This window comes from Ursus arctos, unplaced genomic scaffold (genome assembly GCF_023065955.2).
Source record: "Ursus arctos isolate Adak ecotype North America unplaced genomic scaffold, UrsArc2.0 scaffold_18, whole genome shotgun sequence".
Classification (NCBI taxonomy): domain Eukaryota; kingdom Metazoa; phylum Chordata; class Mammalia; order Carnivora; family Ursidae; genus Ursus; species Ursus arctos.
In genome coordinates, this window is record NW_026622852.1 from 25453527 (window position 1) to 25471225 (window position 17699).

Here is a 17699-nt window from a genome sequence, read left to right on the forward strand (position 1 = left end):
ATTTTTTGTGTGGACATAAGTTTTCTCTTGGTTATACACCCAGAAATGGAATTGTTGGATCAGATGGTAACTATGTTTAACTGTTTTAGAAATGCTAGACTTTTTTTCCATAGTGGCTGTACCATTTTACAGACCCACCGGCTGTGTATAAGGGTTCTATTTTCTCCACATCCTTCCTAACACTTGTTGAATATAGCCATCCTATTGAGTGTGAAGTATAACTCATTGTGATTATCACTTTATTTGAAAATTTTATTATTGAAATTTTCTACCATGAAAAATATATAGAATTACTCTTCCTTCTTTTCTGCTGGAGTATTTTAAGACCAATCCCAGACATCATCATGTCCCACCCATAAATACGTAAATACATTAGTATACATCTTTATTAGATAATGCCTTAAAAAAAAATCCCACATGCCTTTAACACATCACATTTAACAATTTCTTCCTTCCTTCCTTCCTTCCTTCCTTCCTTCCTTCCTACCTACCTACCTACCTTTTTTCTTTTCTTTTCTTTTTTTTTGAGAGAGAGCATGAAGTGGAGGAGGGGAAAGGGCAGAGGGAGAGAGAGAATCTCCAGCAGACTCCACGCCCAGTCCAGAGCCCAACGTGGGGCTCCATCCCAGGACTCTGAGATCATGACCTGGGCCAAAATCAAGAGTCAGATGCTTAACCGACTGAGCCACACGTGCCCCAACAATAATTTCTTAATGTCATTCAATACTTACTTCAGATTTCCTTTATTGTCTCAAAGATGTATTTTCACAGATGATTTGTTCAATTCAGGATCCAAACAACGTGTTCATATTTGGTTATTATGTCTCTTAAATCATTTTTACTCTGTAACTGTTTCCCCTTCCCCCATTTGTTTTATAGAGCTCTACATACTCTGGATCTGGCTGATTATATCCCTAAGGTTTCATTTACCATTTTCCTCTATCTCTGTTTCTTCCTTTAAACTGAAAATTGTAGGGGCACCTGGGTGACTCAGTCAGTTAGGCATCTGCCTTCAGCTCAGGTCATGATCCCAGTGTCCTGGGATCAAGCCTCACATTGGGCTCTCTGCTCAGCTGGGAGCCTGCTTCTCCCTCTCCCTCTGCCTGCCGCTCTGCCTATTTGTGCTCTCTCTCTGTCAAATAAATAAATAAAATCTTAAAAAAAACCAAACTGAAAATTGTATCTAATAGTTTGAGGATTAGACTGAGACTTAGATTGAAGTTTTGTTTTGTTTTTTGTTTTTTTTTTTGTAGGGAGATAGTGTCTTATCTCACTTTTAGTGATGTTAAAATTCAACAGTGGAATGAAGTGGGGGTAAACAGAAGGGAGAATAAACCATGAGAGACTGTGGACTCTGGGAAACAAACTGAGGGCTTCAGAGGGGGTGGGGGATTGGGATAGGCTGGTGATGGGTATTAAGGAGGGCACATATTGCATGGTGCACTGGGTGTTAATATGCAAATAATGAATCATGGAACATTATCAAAAACTAAGGCTATACTGTATGGTGACTAACATAACATAATAAAAAATTATTATTAAAAAAATTCAACAGTGGAGATACATGTATTACTTGCAGGTACTTTCACAATAAACATCATCCATGCGAAAAAAGTTCAGCAGTAGATCAGGGAATTCAACTGGTGTCAGCCAGTTTTATCCATAATAAAGCCTTCCCACCAGACTTTCCCACCTGGTTTTAGTAGCAATAATTGTTATTTCATAGGGCTTGCAAAATGTTGATTTTCTAATTATATTACTCCTCCAACCTTTGTTTACTATGATTTGTCTATGAAGAAGAACTTTCTCTTTTACAAACTCTTTGATTCACTTGTAATAGTCTGTTCAAGAAAAATAGTTTTTTTGTCAATTTTCAAATAGGCAACTTCTCAAGGCAACAAATGCATTTTCCTTTTTTTAGTGGTGTATCACTATGAATTTATGGATTTTTTTTTTAAGATTTTATTTTATTATTTATTTGACAGAGATAGAGACAGCCAGCGAGAGAGGGAACACAAGCAGGGGGAGTGGGAGAGGAAGAATCAGGCTCATAGCGGAGGAGCCTGATGTGGGGCTCGATCCCATAACGCTGGGATCACGCCCTGAGCCGAAGGCAGACGCTTAACCGCTGTGCCACCCAGGCGCCCCTGAATTTATGGATTTTGATACTGATTTGTTTCAATCCATTGCAGTCATTATTCTTTTTGATACTAAAATCATCTCATCTTGGTTAGTGGGATCTTCTTCAAGCTGGATTGTGTATGCTTTTTCTTTTTTCTTGTTTTTATCATGTAAAAATTTTAAGGAGACATAAAAGTAGAGGGAATAATAAAATGAAACCTATGCACTTATTCCCAAGTGATTCAGTAATTATCAAGATCTTGTCTTATTTGGCTGCAAAATCATTTAAAGAACACAATGTAGAGTCTTATCTTTTTATTCTCTGGTATGTTTGTAACAGTTCCCATACACAGGAACCCCTTGGGTCAGAAGCACTGAGTCAGGATTGGGTTAGGGATCTACCATTTGATAGAGTTGGATTGTACCACCATTTATTTTTCCTAACTCATGGGCAATTAGGTTTCCACTATTACAAATGTATGCTACAGTGAACATCTTTGAGTCTATTTCTCTATGTTTATGTATGAGGGATTCTCTGGATATGTACCCAGAAAGTAGAATTGCTTGGTAGTGGGATATATTCTGTTCAGTCTTACTAGATATTGATAAATTGTTCTCCAAAATAATTGTACCAGTTTATATTCCATTTTCCTGCTTCTCTGTATACTTGCTGATACTTGATATTACCAGATTAAAAGTGTTTGCTAAGTAATGGGTTTATTTTTATTTTTTATTTTTTTTAAAGATTTTATTTATTTATTTGACAGAGAGAGAGACAGCCAGTGAGAGAGGGAACACAGGCAGGGGGAGTGGGAGAGGAAGAAGCAGGCTTCCAGCGGAAGAACCTGATGTGGGGCTCGATCCCAGGACTCCGGGATCACGCCCTGAGCCAAAGGCAGACGCCTAACGACTGAGCCACCCAGGCGCCCCTAATTAATGGGTTTAGACCATTTTTTTTTAATTTGTATTTCTCTGTTTTTGGTGACATCCATTCATTCACAAATAACTTACCAAACACTAAACACTAGGCATTGTTTTAGATGCTTGGTAAACATCAGAGGTTAAACAAAGATCCCTGTTCTCATACATCAAATAGGAGGATAGAGACAATAAGCAGGAAATGAAATAAATATAAGTGTTCAAGTATGAGAAGGGCTATAGGGGGGAAACCTGTTTTCTCCATGTAGGTTTTGCATTTCTTTTGTTAGATATTTATTCCTAATCATGGTTTTTTAAAAAATTACATTTTCTGGGGTGCCTGGGTGGTGCAGTCGTTAAGCATCTGCCTTCAGCTCAGGGCGTGATCCCGGCGTTATGGGATCGAGCCCCACATCAGGCTCCTCCGCTATGAGCCTGCTTCTTCCTCTCCCACTCCTCCTGCTTGTGTTCCCTCTCTCACTGGCTTTCTCTATCTCTGTCAAATAAATAAATAAAATCTTTAAAAAAAATTACATTTTCTAATAGTTCATTGCTGTTATAAGGCAATGCTTTGGTGCTCATTTTTATTATTATTATTATTAGTAGTAGTAGTATTTTTAAAGATTTTATTTATTTATGTGACAGAGAGACAGCCAGTGAGAGAGGGAACACAGCAGGGGGAGTAGGAGAGGAAGAAGCAGGCTCATAGCGGAGGAGCCCGATGTGGGACTCGATCCCGGTACGCCGGGATCACACCCTGAGCCGAAGGCAGACGCTTTAACAACTGCGCCACCCAGGCGCCCCTCATTTTTATTATTGATCTTATTCAGCAACTTTTAAAATTTTATTTTAATTCCAGGTTAATTAACACACAACATTATATTAGTTTCAGGTGTACAATATAGTGCTTGAACAATTCTGTGTATGACTGTGCTCATCAGGATACGTGTACTCTTAATCCCCTTCACTTAGTTTATCCCTCCCCCTCCACCTGTCCTCTGGTAACCATCAGTTTGTTCTCTATATTTAAGAGTCTGCTTTTTTTGTTTCTCTCTTTTTTTGTTGTTGTTCATATGTTTCTTAAATTCCACATTTGAGTGAAATCATATGGTATATGTCTTTTTTTGACTTATCATTATACTTAGCATTATACTCTCTAGATCCGTCCATGTAGTTGCAAATGGCAAGATTTCATTCTTTTTTGTGGCTGATTAATATTCTGTTGTGTATATATACACCACATCTTCTTTCTCCGTTCATCTGTCAGTGGACACTTGGGTTACTTCCATAATTTGGCTATTGTAAATAATGCTGCTATAAACATAAGGGTGCATATATCCTTTTGAATTAGTGTTTTCACACTTTTTGGGTAAATACCCAATAGCGGAATTACTGGATCATACGGTAGTTCTATTTTTAACTTTTTGGGGAACCTCTGTACTCTTTTCCAGAGTGGCTACACAGTTTGCATTCCACCAACAGTGCCCGAGGGTTTCTTTTTCTCCACATCCTTGCCAACACTTGTTTCTTGTGTTTTCGATTTTAGCCATTCTGATAGGTGTGAAGTGACATCTCATTGTGGTTTTGATTTGCATTTCCCTGATGATAAGTGATGTTGAGCATCTTTTCATGTGTCTGTTGGCCATCTGAATATCTTCTTTGAAGAAATGTCTGTTCATGTCTTCTCCCTGTTTTTTAATTGGGTTATTTTTTTGGTGTTGAGTTGTAGAGGTTCTTTATATGTTTTGCATACTAACCTCTTATTGGATATGTCATTTGCAAATATCTTCTATTCAGTAGGTTTTCTTTTTGTTGATTCTTTCCTTTGCTGTGCAGAAGCGCTTTATTTATTTTTAATTTTTTTTTAAAGATTTTATTTTTTTGTCAGAGAGAGAGAGTGTGCGCCAACACAAACAGGGGGAATGGTAGGCAGAGGGGGAAGCAGGCTCCCTGCTGAGCAAGGGCCTGATGTGGGACTCGATCCCAGGACCCTGGGATCATAATCTGAGCTGAAGGCAGGTGCTTAACCGACTGAGCCACCCAGGCGTCCTGAAGCTTTTTATTTTTAAAAAATATTTAATTTTTTAAGGTAAGTTCTTTGAACTCATGACCCTGAGATCAAGAGTCACATGCTCTACCAACTGAGCCAGCCAGGTGCCCCAGAAGCTTTTTATTTTGATGTAGTCCCAGTAGTTTATTTTTTCTGGAATTCTTAATAGTTTTACTAGTTTAGAGATTCTCTTAGATTTTTTAATGTAACTAGTTTCTGCATATTTGAATAATAACAGTTTTTAGTCTCTTTTCAATCCTTATGCTTTATTTTTTTTAAGCATTTGAATTTTTATACGTATATTTTTAGTGACAGGCTTCATTTTTTACAGCAATTGTGGATTTATAGAAATACCGAACAGGGGCACCTGGATGGCTCAGTTGGTTAAGCATCTGCCTTCGGCTCAAGTTGTGATCTCAGGGTCCTGGGATCGAGCACCCATTAGGCTTCCTGCTCAGCGGGGAGCCTGCTTCTCTTTCTCCCACTCCCCCTGCTTGTGCTCTCTCTCTGTCAAATGAATAAACAAAATCTTAAAAAAAAAAAAGAGAGAGAAAAAAATACTGAACAGATGTTACAGGGTTTCCTTATTACCTCTTCCTTACCCCCTCCCTATAGTTGTCCCTCTTATTAACATCATACATTAGTATGATACATTTGTTACAATTAATGAGGAAATATTGATATGTTATTATGAATTTAAAAGTTAATGTTTTATTATATTTATTTTATTAACTACAAATAAAATGAAAACAACTACAAATAAAATGAAAAAGTCATGGTTTTTTCAAGTTTCCTTAGTTTTTACTTCATGCCTTTTTTCTGTCTCAGGATCTCATCCAGGACATTGTGTTACATTCAGTTGTCATCTCTTGGCGGGTCACTTTCACTTTTTTTGCTTGTTTTTGATGCTTCCTTATTTTAAATAATTAATTGCATAAAACATTCAGTGTAATTTTTAATACTTGGAGTGAAAGTGGGAACCTTTTTTTTTTTTTTCCTGCCCATAAGGGGAATACTTCTTAAGTCCTAAAGTATGATGTTTGCTATAGATTTTGATAGGTACTTTATCAGATTAAGGAAATTCTATTTTCTTGTCTAAGAATTTTTGTCATGAAAAAAGGAATTTTATCAAGGCTTTCTGTGTCCATTAGACCACAAAGTTTTTCTTTAATCTGTGTATTGTGGTGAATTACATTAACAGATTTTCTGATATTGAACTATCCTTGCATTTAAAGACCAACTGGTCATGTTATATGGCTGTTTATATACCAATATACATGTATATGCATGCATATACATATCTTTTTACATATTAACATTACAACACTTATATATCACGGATAAATAATATGTGATGGATTTGGCTTAGTAATCTATTTAGGATTTTTCCATTTATATTCATAATGAGATTGGATATAATTATCTAGGACTATTTTTTTCCTCTGGGTTTTGTGTGTGTGTGTGTGTGTGTGTATGGTTTTTTGTTTGTTTGTTTTAATGAAGTAAACTCTACCCCCAACGTGGGGCTCGAACTCACGGCCCTGAAATCAAGAGTATGTTCTACTGACTGAGCCAGCTAGGTGCCCCTCTCTTTTTTTTTTTGGTACGTATGTATGATAGATTTTTCCTTAGCTCTCTTGATATTGTTAATTAGGCTTTAGTTGGTTTTCATCTTTTTGCTTTGGGCCTGGAGGATAAACATGAAATGTGTTTTCTGAAAATATCTACTCTAGTCTCTCTTTTCTTTTTGAAAATATTTTATTTATTTATTGTTACAGAGGGAGAGCACAAGTGGGGAGAGGCAGGCAGAGGGAGAAGTAGGCTCCCCTCTGAGCAGGGAGCTCGATCCCAGGACTCCAGGATCATGACCCGAGCTGAAGGCAGATGCTTAACTGAGCCACCCAGGCATCCCTCTACTCTTGTCTCTTAAATCTGAATTCTTCTAGTTTAATATTTAAAGTTACAGAATTTTGGGGGCGCCTGGGTGGCACAGCGGTTAAGCGTCTGCCTTCGGCTCAGGGCGTGATCCCGGCGTTGTGGGATCGAGCCCCACATCAGGCTCCTCCGCTATGAGCCTGCTTTTTCCTCTCCCACTCCCCCTGACTGTGTTCCCTCTCTCTCTGGCTGTCTCTATCTCTGTCGAATAAATAAATAAAATCTTTAAAAAAAAAAAAAAGTTATAGAATTTTGGGGGTTCCTGGCTGGCTCAGTTGGTAGAGGGTGTGACTGAATCTCAGGGTTGTGAGTTCAAGCCCCATGTTGGGTGTGGAGCCTACTTAAAAACAATTAAAAATTAAATTTACAGAATTTTCTCATGGTTAGATCTGTATACTGCCTACAAAAATCATCATTTGTAATGGTTATTATTTATAACCAAGTCTGTTTTTTACTTTGGAGTGGTGGGTTGCTTAACCTTCAAGAACTTTTTGAGCATTTTTATGATTGGCAGATTCACTATTACTATTGTTTAAGTTGTGCTTGACTTGTTATTATTCCCTATTGGAATTAGTGATTAGCAGTATCTCCCTCTGATATTTGTATCATAATTTATTGTTTGTAAAGTCCTTCACATATAAAAGTATATTTACGTACAAAAAGTGTTTTGTATTTTGTATTCAACTACTTGAAATGCCCTTTACCATTAGTACTCCTATGTAACTTGCCATAAACTTTAGTCTGGATTATTGCAGTAATTAGTATTTCCCTCTTGTTCCCTATAGTTCACCTCACACAGCAGCCAGAAAGACTTTTAAAGTGTAATCAAGTCATATCCCTTTTGTGTTTAAAGTTATAAATGCTTCCCAATACACTAGAATAAAATCCAAACTCCTTACCATGATATACAAACTCTATCAAGGCCTTTGTACATAATGGGTACTCAAGAACTATCTGCTGAGTGACTCACTCATAGGCAGTGTTAGAGAGCTCTGTCTTGCCCAGTACATCAGAGCGTAGTAATAAGTGGGTGAGTCAGGATGAGAACTCCAGACCTCATATTTACAAATTGCTGGACCATATTATGTCTTTTGAATCCTCCAATAGGCTCTGATCAAACTATTCTGTTTTTCAGACTGTGTACCTGTGTTAACATATTTTTGCCTTTCTCTTCTTGTTTTGTCTTTATAAATCTTGGCCATCCTCAAGACTTGCATTTAGTTCTTCCTTTTATAAACTTTTTTTTTTTTTTAATGGCTTCAGTAATTGTTTTTGTTTTTTTGGTTGTGATGGTGGTGTTGGGTTGGGGAGGCTAAAATATAAGTGGGAAGGGGACTCTAGTAGGTGTTAGATGTTGCATTACATGCTTAAGTAAGTAATTTCACTTTTCACATGACCTTGTGAGGGAAGAAGCACTATTATGTTTTAAAGATGAGAAGACTCTATTTCAGAGAGGTTTTTAATTTCATCACCCAAATGGGGAAATCTGTATGTTACCCATAAGAAAACTCAGGACTGGGTTTCCTAAGCTCTCCAAGGCTTCTCGAAGCCTTCTACAGCTGCCTGGCAGAGCTGGTACATACCCAGGTGCCCTTGGTCAAAACAGTGTCTCTGCTATCCTGCTTTAGCCTATTATATTGGGCAAGGGCCATATTTCATAGTCTGGCCTATATGTCAGGCTCATACAGGGCAATCAGCAGGATGACTTGTTTCTGTTCAATAAAAATTTAGTTCTAGTCAAACACTAAACCTTTTTGCAAGTAGCTGTGATTCGTTTTTTCCCCTGTATTTGGGCCTCTTATCTGTGTTTTTTTTTTTTTTCTTTCTTTCTTTCTCCTTTCTGCTTTCAGTATTCTAGTCAAGAAGAAAGCCGGAGGAAGCCATTACCCACTGCTGCCGCCCAGTGTTGTAAGTGAGAAACTTATCTTTGAATGTCATTAATCACAGCGTTCTGTTAGTTGTCCAAACACGGGTTTTTTTTTAGTTGGGGAGGGTGGAGATGTGAACAAAAGATGTTCTGGAAGCACACCTATTCAGGCCCGTATCTCCAGTGGTTATCTAATCATTAGCTTTAGGAAGAGTTCTTTTGGTTTTGTGTGGCTGTAGGCAGGGCAATGGTGGTCATCTTTTATCTCCATTTGCAAGCTTTTACCATGGAGGAATGATTTTTCCTATTTTATCCTGTTTACCTGTTACTATTCTTTAACGCTCAGTTTAAATGTCAGCACCCCTGGGAAATCTTCTTGCTGTTGACTCCTTCCCCCATGTCTAGTTTAGGTGTCTCTCTTCTGCTTCCATAGTACCCTATGCATACATTCATCATATAACCCATTATATATTGTAATCTATGTATATTTCTTTGACAAGAACACAAAGTTTTTATAGGCATAGACATTCTTCTATTTTATATTTCTAGATTCTCAATACCTGATACATAGTATAGTAAGCCTCAATAAAGTTTGATAAATGACTGAGTGAGAAAATTTGTCATTTCTCTTGAGATTAATTTATCCAGACTACAAAGATTCATTCTTCAAATGAGCCATGTATTGTTGGTATAGTTTTGCCTTTTCAGTTTCTCTCAAAATAGCCTGAGGACACACTGAAGGACTAACTTGGAGTCTATTGTCTTTCACTTTTTCAACCTCTGTGTGTGTGTTTGTGTGCGTGTGTGTTTTGTGCTTTTGTGTTACTATAGTTTTTCTCAACCAAATGCCAAACTCTTAACAAATGCTGGTTGAAAGTGGTTGTTTTAGTAGTTATTATAGCAATAGTGGTAATAATAAGAACCATAGTAACTAACACATTTTGAGGTCTTACAGTATGCCAAATGCTATCAGAACTAAAATGTACTAAATTTTATTTAATCATCACAATAACCCTAAGACATAGTTTTTTACTGTTGTCCCATTTTTCAGATGAGGAAACTGAGGGATAAAGAGATTGAGTAATTTGCCATAAATCACATAGGTAGTAGGTGGTGAAGTAAATATTCTAACACAGACAACATGACTCCATAACCTATGCTTGGAACCATTATAACCTTCGTAGTGTTTCTGAGAAGGAAAACCTCTGTTCGTGGTTGATAAATCTATTGGTTGTCTTCCATTTTATAGGCTACTTTCCTGATAAAGTAAGACCAATGGGAGAGCTCAACATTTTTCTTTTTTCACATGACTTATTGCTAACTTTTTTTTTCCATATAGGACTTCAAATTTATCAAACATTTAGGGTCATAGGAGACCAGAAGAATCTGCATTGAAAACCAGGTTGTGAATTAAAGTTTATAGGTTCTTTCCAGAACTCATTGTAATGAGCTAATTTTGACCTTTTAAATCTTAAAAAAAAAAAAAAATGTTTTTTTGGGAGAGTGATGGGGAGGGGCAGAGGGGGAGAGAGAGAGAGAATCTTAAGCAGGCTCCATGGCCAGCACAGAGCCAGCGTGGGGCTTGATCTCACAACTCTGAGATCATGACCTAAGCCGAAATCAAGAGTCAGTTGCTTAACTGACAGAGCTACCTAGGTTCCACTGACCTTTTCCAGTCTTTTAAACCTTTCTCCAGGACTGCTAATGAGATGTGAAATGGAGTGATTGAGATTTCACTTCCCATTCTTTCCTGCGTGCATTTGATGAAGTGCAGTTAAAGTGATGAGAGATCAAATGCCAAGAGAGCGGGTGGAAATAAAAGGCCATAAATAATTAGTAGGTTTGGGATGCCTGGGTGGCTCAGTTGGTTAAGTGTCTGACTTCGGTTCAGGTCCTGATCCCAGGATCCTGGGATCAGGTCCTGCATCAGGCTCCTTGCTCAGTGGGGAGTCTGCTTCTCCTTCTGCCTACTGCTCCCCTGGCTTGTGCTTGCTCCCTCTCTCTGACAAATAAAAAATAAATAAAATCTTTAAAAAAATCAACAAGTTTAATAATTTTCATAAGTTTGTTGGCTAATTTATTTTTGAATAGAAGGTGAATAGATGGTTCTTATCTTTTGATTATTCCCTCATATGTTTTTATTTTGAAAAATTTAAAACAGAAAAGTTGAAAGCACAGTATAATGAGTACCCATTTACCCTTTACTAGATTCAGTGGTAAACATTTTGCCACATTTGCTCTCACTTGTCCCCTCCTCTCTCTTGCATCTCTCTTTTTTCTTTCTTTCTTTTCTTTCTTTCTTCTTCTTTTTTTTTTAAGATTTTATGTATTTATTTTACAGAGAGAGAGAGTACAAGCAGGGGGAACGGCAGGCGGAGGGAGAGGGAGAAGCAGGCTCCCCGCTGAGCAAGTAGCCTGATGTGGGGCTTGGTCCCAGGACCCTGAGATCATGACCTGAGCCAAATGCAGACACTTAACCGACTGAGCCACCCAGGCGCCCCCTCTATCTCTTTTTCTGTATATACATACACAAAAATATACATATTTTCTGAATCATTTGGATATAATCTTCAGACTTCATGACACATCAGCATGTATCTTCTTAGAGTTAGGATAGTCTACATAACCAAACTACCATAATCAGAATTGAGAAATTTAACACTGATACAGTAATATTCTTTAATATTAGTGCATATTAAGAATTCCCCAATTGTCCCCCAAATATTCTTATAGCTCTTTTTTTCCCCACTGTATGATCCCGTTAGGGATCGCACATTTTATTTGGTTGTCCTGATTTTTAAATATACTTTAATAATCATAAAAAAAAATCCTTGCCTTTCTGGTCATTTAGGACAGTGGTATATATTTTTTCCAATTAGAAAATAATTCGATTCAGCAGTTGAATTTTTGGGAGTTTATTATAAATAATCAAAAAGCAGATAAAGATTTGTGTATAAAGATGTTGATTATAGAGTATTTAAATAACAAAGTTTAAAAATGACTATAGTTGGGGCGCCTGGGTTGCACAGCCGTTAAGCGTCTGCCTTCGGCTCAGGGCGTGATCCCGGCGTTGTGGGATCGAGCCCCACGTCAGGCTCCTCCGCTATGAGCCTGCTTCTTCCTCTCCCACTCTCCCTGCTTGTGTTCCCTTTCTCGCTGGCTGTCTCTGTCTCTGTCAAATAAATAAATAAAATCTTTAAAAAAAAATGACTATAGTTAATAGTAAATGATAATAATCAGAAGATTGAGTATTATGCATTAATTTAAAATTATGCTTAAATAATAAAAGGGACATTTTTATGAAACTTTAAAGGGGCCCCTGGGTGGGTCAGTTGGTTAAGCATCAGACTCTTGATTTCAGTTCATGTCATGATCTCAGGGTAGTGAGATCAAGCCTGCTTGGGATTCTCTCCCTCTGTTCCTCCCCCCTCACCCACTCTGTCTTTCTCCCTCTAAAAATAAAATAAAATAAAATCTTAAAAAAAAAAAAAAAAAGAAACTTAAGTTAAAAAGTATATAGAACTGGGGCGCCTGGCTGGCTTAGTCAGAGAAACGTGTGACTCTCGATCTTGGGGTTGTAAATTCAAGCCCCATGTTGGGTGTAGAGATTATTTAAAAATAAAATCTTTTGAAAAGTATATAAAACTTTCTATATATGTGTGTATATATGCCAGTTTCAACTAAAAGGGCAAAGAAAGAGGGAGGAAATGAAGGCTATTGGACTTCTTGGATTCTACAGGATCAGACCATGGTGTTATTTGGCTGTGAACGTGTGCTTTTCTTGAAGAAAGGGAAGAATGACTTGGAAGGTAATTCAGAGAATATCAGGGCTGCCACCCCCAGCTCAGGCCCAGTGGGCAATGCTGTTTCCTTCTGTTTCAGAGGGAGGCCACTGAAGACAGCCATGGGGGCAGGGCCATCCTGGAGAGCTGTGGGGGAAATGCTGCCATCCCATTGGGTCTGGAAGGTGGGACATCAACCAAAGAGAATTATTCTACAGCCTTAAGATCTAATATAATTTGCCTTGCTGGGTTTTGGACTTGCTTGGGACTCATCAGCTCTTCCTTATTTCCCTTTTTTTTCTTGTAGAATGGGAGTCCACTCTCTTATGCATGTCCCTCCCACCATTGTATTTTGGGAGCACATAACTTGTTTGGTTTCACAGGTTCCCAGCTGGAGAGGAATTCTGCCTCAGGATGAATCATACCTGGAGTCTCACTCATGCCTAATTGCTATTTAAGTGAGACTTTGGGCTTTAGACTTTAGGGTTGATCTGGATTTAAGACTTGTGGGACTGATGGGATGGAAAAAATGTATTTTGCAAGTGATAAAGACAAGAATTTTGAGGGGGCCAGAGGTGAAATGCTGTGGGCTGAATTGTGTTCCCCAAAAATTCATATGTTGAAGCCTTAACCCCTACTGTGATTGATTTGGAGAGAGAACCTGTGAGGAGGTATTAAAGTTTAAATGAGGTCATGGGGGGCCCTAATCTAATAAGACTGTTACCCCTTTAAAAAGAGGAAGAGACACCAGAGCTATCTCTACCATGTGAGGACACAGCAAGAAGGCTGCCATTTGCAAGGTAGGAGAGCTCTCACTAGAAATTGAACCCTGCCAGAACTTGATCTTTGACTTTTCAGCCTCCGGTAACTGTGAGAAAATAAATTTCTGCTGTTTAAGCAGTCACTCTATGGCATTTTATTATGGCAGCCCAAGCAGATTATTACAAGTATATAAATGTATTTATATAATTAGGGAGAAAATATCTGGAAATAGAAGTGCCAAAATATTAATCAAATTTATCTCTGGTATGTGGGATTGACATTTTTTTGGTTCTTCCAATTTTAATCTAAAAGAAATCAATAAGTAGTTCCAAATGAAATTCCAGCAGGTTATTTTGAAGGACTTAAAAACTTGTAACCTTTATATGGTATTACCTATTTTTTCCTCTTGTTTTAATTCAGTATAATTAACATAGAGTATTATATTAGTTTCAGGTATACAGTATAGTGATTCAACAATTCTATACATTACTCATTGCTCATCGTGATAGCTGTACTCTTAATCCCCTTCAGCTCTTTCACCTATTCCCCCACCCACCTCCCCTCTCTGGTAACCACCAGTTTGTTCGCTATATTTAAGAGTCTGTTTTTTTGTTTGTCTTTTTTTCTTTGTTCATTTTGTTTCTTAAGTTCCACATATGAGTGAAATAATACGCTATTTGTCTTTCTCAGACTTATTTCACTTAGAATTATCCTCTAGATCCATCCATGTTATTGCAAATGGCAAGATTTCATTCTTCTTTATGGCTGAGTAATATCCCATTATGTATGCCACATCTTTATCCACTCATCTATGGCATTATGACTTTTTAACCCCCTTTTTGCATTTTACATTTTCTAAATACTTAACGATGTACTACTTTTTTTTTTAAGTAATCTCTACACCCACTGTGGGGCTCGAGCTCATGATCCTGAGATCAAAGGTCACATGCTCTACTGACTGAGCCAGCCAGGCATTCCCAACAATGTACTACTTTAAATAGCTAAAACTTAAGAAGATTAATGGAATAATTGAGTCCTTGTTCTAGATCTGGGTTTGCTGCTATCTCTCTGAGTGACTTTGGAAGTCTTCTTACTGTCTACTTCAGTTTCTTGATGTATAAAAGGGGAGAGTTAGTCTAAATGGTCTCCAGGTTTCTTTTCCTTTTTTTTTTTTTTTTGGCTGGGGCGAGGTGGTGAACAGCAGGAGTGACAACATTTTTAATTCCTGTGGGTGAGGTAAACACGGGGACTTGGGCCGGGCTAGTGTTGGTCTCCAACACCTAGCCAGGGGGTACAGCTGGCCCCTTGGGGAGGCCTCAGTAGCTGTCATCAGCTCAGGTGACCTCATAGTTAGGGTACAAGGATTTTTTATTTTTTTAAAGATTTTATTTATTTACTTGGCAGAGAGAGACAGCCAGCGAGAGAGGGAACACAAGCAGGGGGAGTGGGAGAGGAAGAAGCAGGCTCCCAGCGGAGCAGGGAGCCTGATGTGGGGCTCGATCCCAGGACCCTGGGATCATGCCCTGAGCCGAAGGTAGGCGCTTAACGACTGAGCCACCCAGGCGCCCCAAGGGTACATGGTTTTGATCTTCTTAGTGGAGATGGAGTGTTGGGCACGACCATAACCCATGGAATAGTCACACACATGGATCTTTTTTGTCCTGTCCATGGTGGGATATGGGCCCGCTTCCCAGGCACTCACAACTATAGCCCTTCCTCTGCATCTTGCCCGATACTTTGTCATAGATGGCATCTTTGCCGTAAGAATCCATGTCCACATCAGCAATTTGGGTGAGGTCCAGCATGGCGATGTTCCCCAAAGCCCGCCTGCCCCTACAGACTGTGTTCTCTGGGTTTCTTTAATCTGTCATTATCACATGACCCTATAACTTCCTAGTCCTGAGATACCTTCACAGGGGTGGTCCCTCCATTCCCTTTTTTTTAGAGTTAGTCATCTGCAGTTACTTGTGAGATGCCTTCAAAATGTTTTCACAAATGACTGGACTGCTCCTCTAAAGAAGCCCTTACTCTTAGCTTTGATTTGAAGGTTTCTTTGACCCCAATTGTTTGGATATACTCTTTTTTTTTTTTTTTTTTTTAAGTGAGGGAATGAGAGGGAGAGTGCACGGGGGTGGGGAGGGGCAGAGGGAGAGGAAGAGAGAGAATATTAAGCAGGCTCCACACCTAGGACAGAGCCTGATGTGGGGCTTGATCTCACAACCCTGAGATCATGACCTGAGCTGAAATCAAGAGTCTGTTGCTTAACTGACTGAACCACCCAGGCATCCCTCATGAATTCTTTTTTTAACTCAGTGCTTTATAATATAGTTCTGTTACTGTCTTTGCTCAAATTGTCCCAAATTTGTTCTATGGGACTCCCTTTAAACCAGATCCTGTGTCCTTTTCACATGGCCCCATCATTCTTTAATACTTCCTTCCTTTCCTGGTGCTAGATGTTCCAGTCTCATCTTGTCCTTTCACTGCCTCAGTCTTAGAATAAGTCACTTCTCCAATGAGCCCTGGTTCATTTTAGTGGGGAATGGTATTTAGAAATCAAGATCTTGGAACTGGTCATACTCATTGCTACTGGAGTACTATTGCTTTTTGGCTTTTTGAATGGACAGAGCTAGGAAAACATACATACGTACCTAACTCATATGTTCATACTGTTATTACCAATTAACACTCTCACCACAGGGTTTTTCCTCACCTTCTGCCATTCCATATTTATATGTTCCTTTTTCTCTCATTGAGAACCCTTGTTCTCAAGAATACCAAATTATGTACTCATTTGTTCTATCCTATAATGTGCACAAGCAAATTTGAGGATTAATGTGCCAATGCTATTACTAACAACAAGCCTACTAATTAAAGTTCAAGGTTTTTGAAAGTTTTTTACCTTAGGATGTAACTCATGTAGGATTACAAAACTGTCACACCTAAAACTTTAACAGAATTTCATAGTGGTTTCTGATATCTACTCTCTATACAAAATTCTCTAATTTTCCCAAAAATATTTTTGCCCTTTTTGTCCTAATTTAGGATCCAACTAAGGTTCACTCATTGCATTTGTATGTGGTGTGAGTTAAGGGCCTAAGATCATCTTTTTGCTTATGGATATCCAATTGTACCAGCATCGTTTGTTAAGAAAGCTGTTATTTTTTCCCTCATTGAATTGCCTTTATATCTTTACGTCTTTGTTTGAAATCATTCTCCTTACCAGCACAATAGCCCATTACTTTTGTTCCAGGACTTTTTAGTAGATTTGATTTTATAGAGTCACATAAAAGAGAGGGAATATACTTTTTTTTCCTAAAGATTATTTATTTGACAGAGAACAAGTGAGCATGCACAAACCCTGTGCCACCCAGGCGCCCCCGCACCATATATTTAACACTTAAAATCATTCAAAAACAGTACCATATATTGTTTATGAATACAAATATAAAAATAAAAATTTGGACTGGGATGATACATGTTAGTGTCAGGATAATGGATACTTAAAGGGAGGGAAGTAATGGGATTAAGTCGGGATTTTCATTGTATCTGTGAGAAATCTTGGAGAGAAAAAAGATCTGAATCAAATATGGCAAGATAATGGTCTGGCCTGTCCGGCTGTTAGGTACATGGGTGGTCATAATCTTTTTTGTTTTTCCCTGTATGTTTTAAATATTGAAATAAAACATACATTTCCTTAAAAAGTTTAGTGCCCAATTCATGACACTTATAAAAACACTCAGTGATATCTATTAAAAATAGCACATTGTTTTATGGTATAGAGAATAATGAATTTTTTACAAATGAGGGCTTAACTTACTTAGGTGATCTTCCAGGCTTTCCGGTAAGATTTCTTTCTTTCTTCCTTATTTTAAAGATTATATTTATTTATTTGACAGAGAGAAAGAGCACAAGTAAGCAGAGTGGCAGACAGAGGGAGAGGAAGAAGCAGGCTCCTCGTTGAGCAGGGAGCCTGAAGCGGAGCTTTATCAATGCTTAACCAACTGAGCCACCCAGGTGCCCTGGAAATACAGTTTTAATAGTGGCTCTCAGTTGTAGGGTTGTAGGAAAGTTTTATTTTTTTCTTTATACTCTTTTATACTTTGCAGTTTTTCTCCAAATGCATTTTGTGTATGACAATTTTAAAAAAAGCCTGAATATTAGAAAATGGTCCCAGGCCTGACAATGTCGAGGCAGGTCATGTAGATTTACTTTTTCAGTTTGGATTTGAGACTTAATTGAACAATAGTTGGTTGTTGAGGTTGAC

The 17699-nt window shown here is 38.1% G+C and overlaps 1 protein-coding gene across 10 annotated transcripts in view; it reads left to right on the plus strand.

The window, feature by feature from the left end:
- Window positions 1-17699, plus strand: part of UNC13B (unc-13 homolog B) — a 233148-nt gene that overhangs the window by 82981 nt on the left and 132468 nt on the right. For 8 of the 10 annotated variants that reach the window (XM_057313559.1, XM_057313558.1, XM_057313560.1 and 5 more), the window contains one exon: window positions 8875-8932. In XM_057313559.1, coding sequence (XP_057169542.1) covers window positions 8875-8932 — 58 coding nt within the window. Of the gene's footprint in view, window positions 1-8874; window positions 8933-12632; window positions 12701-12773; window positions 12859-17699 lie in introns of those variants that run through there. The other 2 variants (XM_057313561.1, XM_057313562.1) reach the window with 2 other exon arrangements.